Genomic DNA, 17,500 nt, shown 5'->3' with positions numbered 1-17,500 from the left:
CCTCTTTCATCGAGTTCTCAGATATTTTGCCACACTTTTTTCCATTTGATAGCTCTGGTCTTTAGAAAATGAGCTCCATTTCTTCCCTTTGTCACACATGATGCAGCAATCTCTTGGAAACAAACAAACAACAAAAAAAAGCTTGCAGTGCAAGTTGTCTTTTTTCTTTGGAGTTGATGGTCCGGCTGTGGTATCCCGCTTCAGTCTTGACAAACACATTTTTAAAGTGAATTATTTATAATGCATCACCCAGTCACTCTGCAGACTTTGAGTAACCTTCAAACTTTGTACGGGTTTTGTGAACATAACGAGTTTCATATTTCTCAGTCTGGGCTTTGCTTTGAAGTTATTTTTGTTATAAATGATGCAGAATTTGTGTGTCTGCACTTTCAAATTTTCTGTTTGACACAAAGTAAATTATTGTGGGTTCATTATTGGCACTGTGGCGTTGCAACCACCTAGGTGTACCACAGACTTCATCTAAACAGTTTTAAGAAGGAAAAGCGAACAATGTGTATACCCCCCCTGCATTCAAACCACAAATCAACACCTGTAAAATTGATGCAGTGTGATTTTTTTTTCATGAAAATGCATCGAAAAAAAAAGAAGAAAAACAAATCACACTATATTTACATTGTGGCCCTTGCGGTCGGCTGAGAAATAAACCATGTAAATTAGACCGACCAAATGCAATATTTAATATATAGCACAAATATATTATAAAGTAGTGCGTAACAGTGCCAGCGGTTACCTCACGGTGCTAAAGAAATCTTTCATCTAGTAATGAGGTTGCTGACGTTTCAGAATTTTCAGTACACCGGAAGTATGTGACCACGTGACAAGCTATTACTGCACAAATCAAATTTCAAAGTAATTCGTGGAACAGCTCACTCCAAGTCCTTTCTGCAGACATAAAGAAATTAAGTGTGTGATGGAATATGTGGAATTAGTGACGTTTCAAGCATATATACCCCGAAACGTCATTTATGGAGCCCAAAGAAGGAAACATGGCCGATATTTACCCTACCCCTGCATTCATACCGTAATTTAAACTGGACAGACAGGTAAATTATGATTTCTGACATAAAAACACACAAGAAAATCACTATGAAAATCCCCCACACCCCACGCCCCTGCCGGGATAAGGGTTACCATATGCCACCCTACAAATTAACTGTACGGCAGACTGTCTCATACCACTGTGGAGAAAACTAAAAAGTTCAGCACAGCGGTTGACAAACAAAGTGGCTGCACAGCTTAATTAGAGCAGACCACACAGATTACGACTTTGTCGGGGACATAAGGTGGGCAGGGGAGACTACCACATTTAGTGATCACCTTATAAAGCAAAGCGCCGTCATCGTTTTCATGACCACCAGGACGGTACTCTCTGTCCTCATCCACACACACGTATTGTGTTCTTCCATCGCGACCCAACCGCTCTGTCATGAGGTGTCCCCTGTACTGTGAGGTCCACCCAGCAGGACAGCTGTGGGTTGCGGGATCATGAGCGTGGTGGACTGAGGAGCCCGGCACACGGAGCACACAACGTCCTGGTCATGATGTCCTTCGATATACTGATACTCTGCACCACTCAGGTAGCTGTAATATGATGGCACAGTCGTGTTGTTCATCTGGGGGTCCATCACCAGACACAGGTAGTCAGAGGATCCTCCAGTGTCAGCATACCATGACCCCCCAGCAACTCCTGAAACCATCATCATTTGAACTGCACTGTCAGTAATGTACCAGTCTTTTTTGTCATAGTTAATCGATGGAATTTTGCCTCATAAAGAGACGTTAACAGGAACAGTCATTGGTTTATCAGTCCCTGCTGATTCTTTCTCCAGTCACATCGTCACGATGGTCACGGACTTCCTCCAATGGAACACCAAGGGGTCATTCAGTGATTAAACAATAAAGAGAAGTAACAAGGTACATAACTTCAAGTCAATGCTGCATCAAGTCAATGCTGCTTATACTTCCGGTTCAGCTAACACACAGGTAGATAAAAGGTACATGGGAACAGACCTAGTCTCACTGTTCTTTCATTCCATGATTGTGGTCTGTCTTGGTAATGACAGTGTGCATTTTGCACATGAACCCAGCTGATGATGTGGCCGGAGTGTGCAGTTCATGGTCAGTTCTTTGGTCAGCACAGTGTGTTAGTAACCGACAGGAAATCATATGCATATGCATTGGCGTGCAAGCAGGTAAGTACACACATACACGTACACGCACACACGTACGCACAAACACACATGCACACACACACACACACACGTACGCACAAACACACATGCACACACACACACGCACGCACGCACGCGCGCGCGCGCACACACGCGCGCGCGCGCGCACACACACACACACACATGCGTGCGCGCAAGTATGGAACAGTAAGCCACGCGCGTGTACATTCGCGTGCTGGCAGGTAAGCATACACACGCAAACACACACACACACACACACACGCACACATACACACACATGCACAAACACACGCACATACGCGCGTACGCTCACACACACACACACACACACACACACACACACACACACACACACGCACACACACCAAAAAAAGCACATACATACAAACATTATTTAGGAAAAGGACATTCTTTTTTACAGCAGAGTTGGTGACCATGATAATACCAGTGACAATAAGTAATATTTTTGTGTGTGTTAATTCTTAATCAGTTTCCTTCTGTGTTTTTTCGCTGCCCCATCATGTGCATCGTTTCAATGGCATCACCCCCACGCCGCTCATTCCGAGGTCCTGTGTTAGTGGACACCCAGTGGCCCCTATTATTCCCCCAGATCCCGACACATTGCTCAGTGCACAGCCCATCGACCCACAAGGTGATATGAATCACTTCCTATATTTACTTAATATGATGACATCCCACATGCTAGGCCGTCGCATCTAAAGATAAATTCTGTTTAGAAACAAGAAGAATTCACATGAATACAGTAAATCGCGCACGTGTGTGTGTGTGTGTGTGTGTGCGCGCGCGCGCACGTATCTGAGCACATGCGAATGCTTGCACGTGTAAGAGAGAAAGCTTGTGCGTTGCATGTTGCCGTGCACAGAGACATATATGACATGTTATATATCAGATCAAAAGGCCTGTTGTGTTTGGTTGAACTTATGATTAGAGTTTATATTGGACTTCCACACTGGCAATGTATTGTTTTCCCAATTACTGTGCATACTTAATTTGTAAATATTTTCGTCTTTCTTAAGTACGGATTGATACGGTTATCATTTCCCTTCAGACGTGCGTCCTATTCCATGTTTGCTTTCACTTTGGTGTTTCATCTCACCGGTTGTGTTGCGTGGATTTGGTGTATTTATCACCCACGTGCCTTGTGCATTTGTCATGAATCATGGACCCTGTTGTATATTTATTCCCCACGTGCCTTGTGCATTTGTCGTGAATCATGGACCCTGCTGTGTATTTATTCCCCACGTGCCTTGTGCATTTGTCATGAATCATGGACCCTGTTATGTATTTATCGCCCACGTGCCTTGTGCATTTGTCGTGAATCATGGATCCTGTTGTGTATTTATCGCCCACGTGCCTTGTGCATTTGTCGTGAATCATGGACCCTGTTGTATATTTATTCCTCACGTGCCTTGTGCATTTGTCGTGAATCATGGACCCTGTTGTGTATTTATTCCCCACGTGCCTTGTGCATTTGTCGTGAATCATGAACCCTCATCTACCCGGTTTGCTCTAACTCCCTCTCCTCTCCTACCCTTTAAACGAAAACATTCAAATGTGAAAATTGATACTTTAAGAAAATGTCTACAGTCACCAGACGAGACATTAAACGAATTCCTCTTCCTCTGGCATATTCATTCATGTAATTGTCGAAAGAGAGAGAGAGAGAGAGAGAGAGAGAGAGAGAGAGAGAGAGAGAGACAGAGAGACAGAGAGAGAAAGTCAAATACGCCAGAACTCACCAGAATAGACAATTGATGTGTTGTCAGGGCATGTAGTCCGTCCCCATCTGATGAAGGTGGACCCTACAATCAGAACAAATCCAGGGCAGGGTTACAGAAACTAGCATGCTGAGCTTGGTCTGCTTAGCTGTAAGAAAGGAATTCTGTTCAATGTCCAGTGACAAATTCTGGTGATTGTAGACATCTAATCAAAGTATTGATTTTCAACTGATAAAGAGTAGAGAAAGTTGACAACATCAATGATCCAGTGACTGTAGATGAGACACTCTCATGTGAGAAAAGCTCCATTCACACACAGTCAAAAACCATAAGCTTAGCTGTAACATCACTAAAGGAAATGTACGGGATATCAGGCAGTACATATTCCGCGTTGAATGTGATTATAGTCACAATGAATTAGATAATTTCCAGTGATAAGAATTTTCCTCTCCAACCATGTAGGTCTTCATTACTAGCAAAAACAATAAAAAGCGCACAAAAAGTGCTCTTATTCCGTACACATTGAAAAGCAACAACAAATTATTGCAAAGATAGCTTGTGTAATCCGATGCAGATCACTAGGTCTGTAAATGTAAATCAGAAAAAAAATCCATATTTTTTAGATAAAAATTAAAACAATTGGCCTAAAATACATTATTTGACAAGAGAATCAGTTGATGAAAGCATACATTAACAAAACAGACAAGTCCTTCAAGATTCAACTGCGATACAGTTAAAACAATGGAATGACAAATAAATAAATTTAATTGTTTAAATGTTTTCTGTATTTGTTATTATAAAGCTTCGGGTTAAAAAGGCCTGAGCGCAGATTCGAACCCAGCATGTTCACGTGGAAAAAAAAATGTCTCAATCACTGCACTATTGCGGATCTATCAATGACGTTCAAAAATTAATATTCAAGCATGCTTTTTTAAGCATGATAAATCGATTGCGGTATTCGAAGTGATATCTTGTTGTTGGCGTACATCTCTCTCAGGAGACAATGGAACTCTGAGCCTGGTTCAGTCAAGTTGCAGCACCTGCTGTGGCTGTACAGTCCAATTCTGGATAGGCAGGCTCTGTTGCAGTTGTTGCAGGTGAAAGTCGCGCCTGGTTCAGAGGGTACGGATCTACCCTCTGAGGTCTGCACGTTCTCCCCTCTTCCCACTGCTGTTCTCTCTTCTCCTCGCTCCTCTGGACACATGCCTTGGTGAGAGTGGAGGGTCCATATTTCGCTGCCGAAGAGCAGAGTGCTAAGCACACAGGCTTGGTACACCTGCATCTTGGTGATGATAGTCAGCATGGGATTGTCCCAAACCTTCTTTGCTAGGCGGGCCACGGCTGCAGCTGCTTTGCTTGGCCCATGACTTTTGTCTTCTTTAGGCTAATAGTCAAGCCAAACTCTCTGCATCCTTGGGCGAAGTGGTTGATGGGTTGCTGGAGTGCCTCCTCAGGGTTAGTTGTCAAAGCTGCGTCGTCTGCCAAAAGCATCTCGCGTATGAGAACCTGTCTCATTTTGTTCCGGCAGTGCTGAAGAGAGCTGGAACCACATCTGTGACGCCATCTACAACTCCATACGGATAGAGAGAGGCAGAATCCAGATTGGTTTGAAGCCAGCATTGTTGTTCTGGAACAAGCAATAGAGACGAAAAGAGTGGTGCTCATCAACCACAAAGGAGAGCCTTCTTAGAAGACACACGCTGCACTCAAGAAGGCCAGAAACGACACTAAACGGATCGCCAGACGCTGCGCCAACGACTACTGGCTGAACCTCTGTCAGAACATCCAACTTTCCGCTGACTGCAGCAACATCCGTGGCATGTACGAATGCATGAAAAAAGCCTTCAGCCCAAGTGTTAACAAGATCGCACCACTGAAGTCAGCTTCCAGCCCCATTTTTATAGATCGGAGGAAGCAGGTAGAGAGATGGGCAGAACAGTACTAGGAGCTCTATTCAAGAGAAAGCATTGTCACAGACGCCGCAGCGGAAAGCACCCCAACCTCCCTGTCATGGAAGAACTCGACATCCCGCCCTTTGAAGAGAACCTCAGCAAGGCCACCGACTCCCTCGCCTCTGGAAAAGCTCCAGGAAAGGATGGCATCCCGTCTGAAGTCATCAAGGCAGGAAAAAAGACCGTGCCACTCCACCACCTGCACCAGTTGCTACTGCAGTGCTGGGAAGAAGGGACTGTGCCCCAGGAGATGCATGACGCCGACATCATCACTCTGTACAAGAACAAGGGTGATCGCAGTGATTGCAACAACTACCGCGGAATCTTCCTCCTCAGCATCATTGGGAAAGCCTTTGCCCGTGTAGTCCTGAGCAGACTGCAGTCATTTGCTGAAAGCGTATACCCTGGGCACAGTGTGGATTCAGAGCTGGAAGATCAACAGTCGACATGGTCTTCTCCTTGCGACAGCTGCAGGAGAAATGCCAGGAGCAGAGACGGCCACTATACGTCGTATTCATCAACCTGACCAAGGCCCTCGACCTGGTCAGCAGAAAAGGCCTCTTCACACTGCTACAGAAGATTGGATGTCCCCCAAGCTCCTGAGGATGATCACGTCTTTTCATGAAAACATGCTGGGCACCGTTCAGCATGATGGATCTTCCTCTGACCCATTCCCAATCACGAGCGGGGTGAAGTAAGACTGTGTGCTGGCCCCAACACTCTTCAGCATCGTCTTCCCACTGCTGATGTCCTATGCCTTTAGTCAGTTGGAGGACGGAGTGTATCTCCACACCAGAAGCAATGGCAGTCTCTTCAAACTGGCACGCCGTCGAAGTGATAACGCTGTTTAAATCATGTTATTTTGGTATATCTCGGGCATTAAGAATTCTTTGAAGTCCGCGGTAAAGGAGACGTTGCCATCGCCACTATCACACTTAACCGTTTTCTCTGGATCTAGATAGTTGTACAAGTTTAGTTACACTCGCCAGGAAAGAATGACGTGGTCGATTCAGTTTCTCTTTTATGTCCTTTCTAGTTATTTGAGTATCCACTTTAGAATATTCATATGCAGTAAGCATGTCGATGATGAAGTCTGCATTACAGTATGTGTTCTGTCCAGAATTTGTATTTCTGTTCTTTTAATTGCGAACAAGAAAAAACAAGATCTGCACAGACCAGCCTAGACATTTGCTGATTGAAACTCAGTGAAACAGTCCATTCACTTTTTCTTTTATGTTCATTCTAGTTGATTCAGTGTTCACATTAGAATATTCAAATGCAGTAAACACGTCGACGGTGTGTTTAGTGTCAATGTAAGTGTTCTGTCCAGAATGTGTATTTCTTTCCTTTTAATTGCGAACAAGAAACACGAGGTCACGCTGTCTCCATACCAAACATCGCCTTCGCAACTGCAACTGGGATGTGGTAATATGGTGTTTTTCGAATCCGGAAATAGACTCAACGAAATAAATCGTTAATGAATCGGGAAAATGCTTAATTTGGAAGATTTACAACCTATTATTGGAATAGCTGTGAAGATTTTTTCCCTACTATTTTTAAGCCAAATTTAGTTTTCACAAAGTATTTCAAGAGAAAATGGCAATGTGAAAGTTTACCACTGACACACAGACATACACACATACAGACAGACACATACACAGACAACCAACCACAGGGTTATAACATAGACTCACTTTGTTTACACAAATGAGTCAAAAACTCCATTCCAAATACATTTACCATTTTTGTGCTTAAAATATCGAATAAGGGATTTCGTGTAAAACATCTTTTTTGTCACATATCTTACACAGTCTTAATTCAAGTACGTTACTTGAAAATAAATAAATCACCACACTCTAACCCGACCCTTATTTGTTTTACTGTAATACCTACTCACCATCATTGACGTTCAGGGAGCGGATCTCCTGTGCAAGCTGTAGTTCCTGTTCCCCAATGTTCTCCACTTTCTCCTGCAAGGACTGGAGATCGGACAGAGTAGATTGTAATTCCTCTTGGTTTTTCTGCAGCAGTTTCCTGGTGCTGTTCAGTTCTGCTTGCAAGTCAGACATCTGCTGGTTGTTGTCATTCGGTTTTGACTGAAGAACATACATCTGCTTCTTGGTGCTGTTCAGTTCAGACTGGAAATCAGACATCTGCTGGTTGTTTTCATTCAGATGAGACTGAAGGACAGACATCTGCTTCTTGGTGCTGTTCAGTTCAGACTGTAAGACAGACATCTGCTGCTTGTTGCTGTTCAGTTCAGACTGTAAGACAGACATCTGCTGCTTCAGGTCTTCTGTCATCACACCGTTCCTGCCAAAGAAGAGTTTATACATCACTGTATTCAATTGTATTCGTTCATTCCTTCATCCTTGTTTCATACAGTTCACAGGAATCAATGTCTCGTAAAAAGTAAAGGACAGTGCGGGCACGCACACACACACACACACACACACACACACACACACACACACACACACACACATGAGCACCAAACATATATATGTACATTTTTTATATTATACATGAACGTATATTTCTTTTAATGAAGCCACTGCTGTATGGGAATGTGTGTTCGTCATTCATCCATCCATCGTGGATGATTATTTCAACTTTTATTCCAGAGACAGTCAGGTCAGAGGTGTTTCTCTGCTGCTGATGACCATGCATCCCAGTACTGCCTGCTGCGTGTTGGCTGTAAACCCACCAAGAAACAACAACACACACAACAACAAAAGCAGTGATGGGGGCCGTGATGAGCTCTTAGAATGCTGAATGAAACATCCACAAGATGTAGCAAGGAAACCAGCACTGACCAGACTGATGACAAGACACACCACCACCATCACTGTGGATATAACTGTCCATGCACTGAAGATGGGTACTGTTCAACATTTCACTTGCCTGGGATCCATCATTAGCAGAAACCCTCTCAAGGGCAGCAAAAACAAAACCAGTGTTTGACAACGTTTATTCAGTCATTTTATCATTTATTCATTTATTTAGACGTCTCACTATAACACATATTCTTGAAATTCTGTGAGATTTAGAGTTTAAACCTAGTGTGGTCAAGGCCCTTTTTTTTTTTTTTTAAGTTGTCTTCAATTATAATTCTTTCATTTCTGAGTTCCTATTAGAAAATGCCTGCGTACATGTGTGTTCGTTCGTTCTTTAGTTTAACGTCTTTTCACTGTAAGTGATATTAGACGAGGGTAGGAAAAAAATCGAGTGGGTGGAGGGATGTGGGGAGGAAATTACTGTGTACTCATGCGAGTAAGTGAAAGTGTGTGTGTGTGTGTGTGTGTGTGTGTGTGTGTGTGTGTGTGTGTGTGTTACATATAGAAAATGATTAAGTTTTGTTAAAAAAAACAACCAACAAAAACACAACATAAAAAACCATAACAATATAACATTTCTAATAATAAAAAAAACTAACAGCTATAACAGCAAACCAACTGGACTATTTAACAAGGAGTTGAAAAAGTCATACGTTAGCAATGGACTGCTGAAAATCGTCAACACTGAAGACGATTTCAGTTCAGGGATGTGAGACTAACATATCGCAAGTTGGTATATGATCGGCTGTTATGTGAGCACCACATATGCAAGAAACATTACTGACATTTTGTCCTAAAACAATTCATTTTCCATCTGCAGATTAGAGAAATGATTTGACATATCGCAAGTTGGTATATGATCGGCTGTTATGTGAGCACCACAGATGCAAGAAACATTACTGACATTTTGTCCTAAAACAATTTATTTTCCATCTGCAGATTAGAGAAATGATTTGCCTCTTATGAAAATCATTATGGTAATGTTTTCCCATGAAACCATACATTTTCTGTATATTCTTATGTAACTCCGAGTTAGCGGTGTGTTTTTCTTCAAACTGAAATTTTGACCATTGGACTTTTTCAACCACGGTGTAACATTCCTGTAGTGAAAGCGAAATATTTAAATCTAACACCTTCATGGAGCTTCTAGCTCCTTTTTTTTAGCCAAAATGTCAACTTTTTCATTATAGTAAAAACCGCAATGAGAAGGAATCCAGCAAAAGGTTATGTGAGAGCCTCTTAGTAAGAGTTCTTGAATCAAATGGTTAATTTCAATAATGAGTTCATACCTAACCGTTTCTTTTATAAGTTCAATAGCGTGAAGAACTGATTTAGAATCAACACAAAATAGAATCTGAAATATAGTTTTCGGAAAGGATATCATGAAATGTAAAGCCATTACATGTGTGTGTGTGTGTGTGTGTGTGTGCGTGCGTGCGTGCGTGCGTGTGCGTGCGCGTGCTCGCGTGCACACTTACCTTCTTGCTTGCTTGTGTGCTAATGCATGGTGCAATAATACCAAAATACTCACAGTTGAGTCCATTGCTTGACGTTGTCTTGCAGTTTCCCAAAGGCTTCTTTCAGCTCTGTTAACTCTCTGTTTGTCTTTTCCTCTCCTTCTGCCAGCTCGTCCTCTGTCTGACGTTGTCTTTTGTCCTGTCTCTCTTTCAGCCAGTCTACGTCTTCATCCAGCTCTTCCTTCAGTCTCTCATCCCCGTCCTTTCGTTGTTCCTTCACATGTTCCAAACCCTCTTCAATCCGCTCCTTTAAGTGTGAATCTCCCTCTTGGAACAGTTCTTTTAAATCACTGAACATTTTCTTCACTCGTTCATCGTACAGGGCAGAGGTATCAGGAGACAGGGATCTGTCCTCTGGTGGTGAACTGACCACTGGCTCTGCTTTAATGCTGAGGAAGATGGCAAACACAACACAGGATAGAGCAGTCCACTCCATAGCAGAAGTTGTACAAAAACGACCAATGGAAAACGTCTGCACGTTGTTGCTGCTATATATTTCAGACTGTTGGGGCCTACTCTAGTTTAGAACTTTTATACATGTGCACCATTACCATTGCACAAGGAGAAATGACTACAGCCAGCCAATGGCAGCCTTCGTATCAACGAAAGCTGGCAACTCATCAAAACTTGGCTGGGAAAGTTAGCTGCTCTCCCCATGCTCATTCTATATGGTAATCATACTGTGCAATAAGAAAAAGGAAAAAGAAAGAAAGAAAAAAACAGATAAAAAGAAGAAAAAAGAAAAAAAGAAAGAAAAAATCGTTCTGGAACACAATGACCGAATCTGTGGCAACTGCCATTTGCACTGGCATCAGCGTGGTAAACACTATGCATCCTGTTACTGAAAAACTACAACAACAACAACAAAACAATTCACGGCATTCCAAAACAACAAAAACAAAATGCAAGAAAACGTCATTTTTGTTTTTGTGTTTTCATGTAAAACAAAGTCTGCTTTCTCTCCCCCTCTACCCCCATTTGTTATATTGTATTTCTCTCTTCTTGCACGTGTCAGTGGTGTGAGAACTTGCTCAGAGTAAAAGAGATACTCTTATCGCATATATCTACCGTCGCATTGCTTGGCACACACTTCCTCCATTTATCTTCATCAGAGGTGTTGTTCCTGCAGAGAGACGTTCTTATCGCCACAGAACATATGTCTACCATATGTTTGGAGTCCGTTTTCCGACAGCATTCCGTAAATCAGACAAATATCCCTCGAGCCAGTTTGTCAGGCAGGAATAACATCATCTTCTGACATTCTATAACACTGTGAAGATTACTTCTCACAGTTTGGCTCTTGGTAACAGTATTTTGATAAAAACGATAAAAAGATGCACCCACTTACCTCCATCTTAATTTACAACGTGTGTATGTATGTTATAACTGCTATCTGAGACTATGGATGGCCTATTTACCGTGTGTTGACTGACCTTCAACTTGTTTACAACAAACTGTGCGCACATGTGTTATATTTGTCTTCCCCAAAACCGTGCCTGATATATTTATTCTCTATTTGTTCATGTGTGTGTGTGTGTGTGTGTGTGTGTGTGTGTGTACACGCGCGCGCGCACGCGCGTGTGTGTGTGTGTGCATAGCTGTGTGTATATATAAAAAAAATCTAATCGTTAAAATGTGTTCTGTATTTGTTATTATAAAGCTTCGCGTTAAAAGAAAAAGAAAAAAAAAGTCCTAACGGTAGATTCGAACCCCGCGTGTTTGGGTGAGAAGAAACTGTCTTACCCATTACACTATCGTGGCTCCTTAACTGACGTTCAAAAATATGACTTTTAAACATGCTTTTCTACAGGGCAATAAATCGATTGCGGTATTCGCAGTGAGAACGCTGTTTAAATCATATTATTCTGGTGTATCTTGGGCATTCAAAAAATCTTTAATGGCAATTAAAAATTCTTTTTAAGTCCGTGGTAAAGGAGACGTGGCTATCGCCGCAATCACACTGCAACATTTAGCCGTTTTCTCTGGATCTAGATAGATGTACAAGTTTAGTTACACCCGGTTGACACGGTCGATTCAATTTCTCTTTTATGTTCATTCTAGTTTTGTAGTTTTAAAGTTGTTATGAAAATTGAGTATTTTGTCAACCTAATAACATGTAGAGTCAAGTACAAGTACTTCTAAACGTCGTATGAAGTGAAAAGGACTTCATTTTGAGAAAAGTCAAGACTGAAATTTTTTACGTTTCATCATTTCAATGGTATTAACTTTCATGGTTCATTTTGTTTTTAACTGCGAATTCCGACTGATTCTGTGGATATTTTTATGGCAGTTTGGGGCATAATCCAGTAAGTGATGAGGCGTTCACAAATATTTCTCTGGATAAATATTTAACGGTCTCCTTCTCCAACTTTCCATCACATGTTAACGTGTATTGTCGATTGAATATAGGATTGAACGGGCAGGTCAACAACTTGAAACAAAATGGCGTCGTTCACGTTCGCGAAGAATGTGAGCACGCGCTTTGAATATGTATAAATATGTGTACGCAATTGATTTTTGCTCATGACCTTCAGGACTCAGCCAATAGATCTATAAAGTCCACTCGTCGTATTGATTTGAGTATTTTCCGAAAAAGACCACTTGGGCGAATGAACATAGTGAAATCCCTGTACACTGAGAGTAAAACACACAAGATTTTTATGTGTTGAGTATAATTTCAAAATGTAATGTTTAAGATGAGAAAGATCAGTTTAAAGCAAATTAAGCCCCCTAGCACTAATGACAGATTAATTTCCCTTTTTTACTATCTGCACCAAAGACATGCAAAATAAATATAACTTCCATGCTTAGCGAAAGAAGTTCCTGTTTGAACAAAAAATGATAAAAATGACTGCTCTTGTTGTTGTGTCAGAATATCAGATCAAAGTGCCAAATTTAGAGAATAAAAAAAATATAAATATAACAGTAAAGTCAGTTTGCATATAATTTGGCTTCTTTTAGAAAAAAAAAAATTGTGCCCATCCCAGAGGATAGAAAACTATCAAAAACTGCATAACTAACATGCAATTACATTTCGCAGTAACAATTCAATAATAATAATGATAGTAATCAGAAACCATTAACACAATTCTGAAGTGCATAAAAGGAATGTCGAAATAGGGCTATGAGTTAATGCCTGTGAAAGTTCGACCATAAAAACCTCGTCAGAAATACCTTTACAAAAAAAAACATCTGCAGAATAATTATTCTCTTTGAAATACTTGGGCAAAAAGGTACGTAACTGCTGACAGTGAAACGAACAATGATGCAAGGTGAAAGCTGAACAGTGTGTGTGTGTGTGTGTGTGTGTGTGTGTGTGTGTGTGTGTGTGTGTGTGTGTGTGTGTGTGTGTGTGTGTGTGTGTGTGTGTATGTCTGTGTGTGTGTGTGTGTGTGTGTGTGTATGTCTGTGTATGTCTGTGTGTGTGTGTGTGTGTGTGTGTGTGTGTGTGTGTTTCAGTGTGTATGATTCTGGTGGACAATGGTGAAAACTGGGAGCTGTGGGTGGGGGGAGTTGTGGGGGAAGGGGTGGGGGGGGGGGGGGGGGGGATCGAGGGACAACAGAGTGCCATAGACAGCAACAAATGAATGAATGAATGAATGAATGAATGAATCTTTATTTTCCAACGGTGAAGATATTAGCACTTTGGCCGACTTACACATCTGCCGTTGTTCTAAGAGACACACAAACATGTACGCATATAAATGTAGTTATACTGAATACTTAATACATGTATAATGTACGAGTATAACACAGCGTCAAACTGAGAGACACAACATCGCTCACATCTGTAGGGGACGGAAGCGAGTAACACACACAAAGGGGAAGGACGAGGGGGGCGGGGGGGCGGGGGGGGGGGGGGGGGCGGGGCAGAGGATGGTGTTGGAGGAAGAGAGAGAGAGGGAGAGAGCGGGAGGAGAGATTGATGGCGGTGATGGTGATGATGAATTGGAGGGGGCGGGGGGGGGGGGGGGGAGAAAAATAACCTGGTGTAGCAGGGGAAAGGAGTGAGGAGAGGGGCGGGGGGGGGGGGGGGGGGGGGGGAGTGGTGCGTGGAGGGGGGTTGGGGGTGCAAGGAGAGGTTCACAGGCGCATTAAACAATAAGCTGATGACAAGGGCGGCACAACCATCCCATCACAGGCAGGGGGAGGGGAGGAGAGGGCAGGGAACGTGTCTAGATGTATGGCAGCTGATCCCATCATTCAGCCATTCATCTGATGCCAGGCCAAACCTTACCCCCTCGCCACCCCCCTCACCCCCCCCCCCCCACACACACACAGCCCTCCCCACTCCCCCTCCCCCTCCCCAGCCCTCACCCCCAACAACCGATATTACCAGCCATATGTCCGCAGGAGGAAAAAACTCAACAGCGCAATCGCGGGATTTGGAAGTGATTACGTTCCGTTATTACCATTATCATCACTAACGCCCGTGCCCCCCCCCCCCCCGTCCCCCCCACCTCCCCCCCCACACACACCCTCCCCATACCCCTCCCACCCTCTACCCTCCCATTCCTCCTTCCTCTTCTCAACCCCCCCCGCCTTCCCCCTCCCCCTTCCCCTGTCCCACCCAACCTCACCCCCCCCCCCCCCGAACGGTTCTCTCTCTTTCCCTCTCTCTCTCTCCCCCTCTCTCCCTCTCTCTCTCTCTCTCTCTCTCTCTCCCCACGCCCCTCCCATCTGTCTCTCTCTCTCTGTCTCTCACTCACTCTCTCTCTGTCTCTGTCTCTTACTCCCTCTCTGTCTGTCTCTCCTCTCTCTTCTTCTCCCTAACCCCCCACCCCCCTTTTTTTCTCTGTCTGTCTGTCCGTTTGTTTTAAATATTGTTTTAAACAAGATGACCGGAAAGAACTGAATTTTTCCTATTTTTATGCCAGATTTGGTGTCAACTGACAAAGTATTTGCAGAGAAAATGGCAATGTTAAAGTTTACTACGGACACACACACACACACACACACACACACACACACACACAGACAACCGAACACCGGGTTGTTTACACAAGTGAGTCAACGAGTTTCTAGCTGATCAAAGTATACATTGGCACAAAAAGCGTGATCTGGCAGTGAATGATACATGGATGTTTGGAGTACATATTTAGCATTTATCCAAAATGGGCTTCAGTTAGATTTTTGAATGGCATTTTACCTTTATCACTAAGCGAGTTACATCAGCAGGCCAGCTGTGAAATGTGTCGTTTACAACAGTCAGTGAAGCCAAGTCCCCGTGCCATCATGTACAACTGGCACAAGGCACACAGTTACATATACAGGAAAAGACATTTTTATTCTGTGAAAGTGTAGAGAGTGAGAGTGTCTGCTTGTTTATAGTATCACAGATGTTGGTTTGTTAATAATCTAACAGGTAGTTTGTGGACGCTTAACAGCTACTTCAATCACATCCTGGTTGGCTGAATCACACAGTGCAGAAGCATAGTCTTTAATGAAATGAATGAAAGAATGAAAAAACAACAACAACATTTCCCTTGCATGTAAGTTTTCAATCCTTTAATCTAAGCTGATACAGTTTTGAAGCAAGATTTTGGAACATAATTTCTAAATGTCTTGACAAGAGATTGAGAACTTCTTTCGTTAGCAGCACAGAGGACTGGAGAAATTTGGGAAAGGTCTGGCATTTCTATATCGTGGTAGAGAGAGAGAGAGAGAGAGAGAGAGAGAGAGAGGCATGGAAAGAGGAAATTGAAGAGCAACACCATTGGATAAACCACCACCCAACCCGATTCGCTGACACAAACGAGCACTGTGGATGGCTTGCTCCTTTCTACCCCCCCCCCCCCCCACTCTACCATCCCCCAACCCCCACCTCCCCACCGCCCAACAACCAGCCTGCCATACCCCATGCCACCTAATTTGGACAGTGACTCCCCAGCCATCCCAATCCCATCCCTCCATCCCCTTTCCAAACCTCCGCCACCTTCACCACCACCCCACTCTCCGTCACCCCCTCTCCTTTCTCCCCCATCCCCACCCTTACCTCTATAACCTTCCACTGCCGGATCAGCACTGGGTACACCTTGCGCTTTACCTGAAGCTGTTGTTGTGTTGGTGTTGTTTGTCTGACACATATCTGGAGTAAGCATGATGCCAGGAGCTGTGATAAACATCTCCTTGGTTCTCTGTCAGGGTTCCTCAAGGACATTAGGCTGCTCTGCACTCCAGCCGAAATAAACATGGTCTGATCACGTGAGCTTTGTGTAAATCTTTTGTCACGACATACTAGTATGATTGTTGATGCTCTCTCTCTCTCTCTCTCTCTGATGCCCCCCTCCCCCCACTCTCTCCCTCTGGGTATTCTGTCTGTCTGTCCATCTCCCTGTCTCTCTCTTTCAATGTCTCTCCACATTTTTCTGTCTGTCTCTCTGTCTGTCAGCCTGTCTGTCTGTCTAGTCCTGTCATCACTTTTTTTTCTGTTTTCTCTGTCAGTCTCTCTGTCACTTCTCAGAATCTCTTTCTTCATCCGTTGCTCCGTCTCTCTGACTATACCTCTTTCATAATTCCTCTCTCTTTCTCTTTCCAGCTTTTCTGTGTCTTTGTCTCTCTGTCTGTCTCTGTCTGTCTCTGTGTCTGTGTCTCTGTCTGTCTCTGTGTCTGTGTCTCTGTCTGTCTCTGTGTCTCTGTCTCTGTGTCTGTGTCTGTGTCTGTTTGTCTGTCTGTGTCTCTGTCACTGTCTGTCTGTCTCTGCCTCTGTCTCTGTCTGTCTGTCTCTGTGTCTCTGTCTCTGTCTGTCTGTCTCTGTGTCTCTGTCTCTGTGTCTCTGTTTGTCTGTCTGTGTCTCTGCCTCTGTCTCTGTCTGTCTGCCTGTCTGCCTCTGTCTGTCTGTCTCTGTGTCTCTGTCTCTGTCTGTCTGTCTCTGTGTCTCTGTCTCTGTGTCTGTCTGTCTGTGTCTGTGTCTGTGTCTCTGTCACTGTCCGTCTGTCTCTGCCTCTGTCTCTGTCTGTCTGTCTCTGTGTCTCTGTCTCTGTCTGTCTGTCTTTGTCTCTCTGTCTCTCACTCTGTCTCTGTCTCTGCCTGTCTGTGTCTGTGTCTCTCTCTCTCTCTCTCTGTTTCTGTGTCTCTGTCTCTCTGTCTGTCTCTCTGTCTCTCTCTTCAGTCTAATATCATCATCTTAGATGAACAGACTATAAATAAATAAACAATAAACGATCTGTCATCTCTCTCTCTCTCTCTCTCTCTCTCTCTCTCTCTCTCTCTCTCTCTCTCTCTCTCTCTCTCTCCATCTGT

General features: G+C 43.4%; 1 protein-coding gene across 2 annotated transcripts; it reads right to left on the bottom strand.

Moving 5' to 3' along the window:
- Nucleotides 1–555: 555 nt before the first annotated feature.
- Nucleotides 556–10,780, bottom strand: LOC143289924 (uncharacterized). 2 transcript variants are annotated; one of them, XM_076599169.1, is made up of 5 exons: nucleotides 10,273–10,780; nucleotides 8,193–8,217; nucleotides 7,802–8,150; nucleotides 3,974–4,036; nucleotides 556–1,708 (listed from the first exon to the last, which is right to left on the bottom strand). In XM_076599169.1, exons 1-5 carry the CDS (start codon nucleotides 10,692–10,694, stop codon nucleotides 1,446–1,448), a joined length of 1,122 nt encoding a protein of 373 aa, XP_076455284.1. In that variant the 5' UTR covers nucleotides 10,695–10,780; the 3' UTR covers nucleotides 556–1,445. The 2 variants fall into 2 exon arrangements, with proteins under 2 accessions (XP_076455284.1, XP_076455283.1); XM_076599168.1 differs by having other exon boundaries at nucleotides 7,802–8,217.
- Between the last annotated feature and the right edge of the window lie 6,720 nt (nucleotides 10,781–17,500).

Source organism: Babylonia areolata, chromosome 14 (genome assembly GCF_041734735.1).
Source record: "Babylonia areolata isolate BAREFJ2019XMU chromosome 14, ASM4173473v1, whole genome shotgun sequence".
NCBI classification, from domain to species: Eukaryota; Metazoa; Mollusca; class Gastropoda; order Neogastropoda; family Buccinidae; genus Babylonia; species Babylonia areolata.
The sequence above is the reverse complement of the archived record's forward strand: the minus strand, read 5'-3'. Positions and strand labels throughout refer to the sequence as shown.

Coding starts and splice junctions, on each gene's coding strand:
- LOC143289924 (XM_076599168.1), bottom strand. CDS start 10,694: ATGGAGTGGACTGCTCTATCCTGTGTTGTGTTTGCCATCTTCCTCAGC. Junction 4,037..7,801: donor CTCCCTGAACGTCAATGATG/GTGAGTAGGTAT, acceptor TTCTGATTGTAG/GGTCCACCTTCATCAGATGG. Junction 1,709..3,973: donor CACATCAATTGTCTATTCTG/GTGAGTTCTGGC, acceptor TGATGGTTTCAG/GAGTTGCTGGGGGGTCATGG.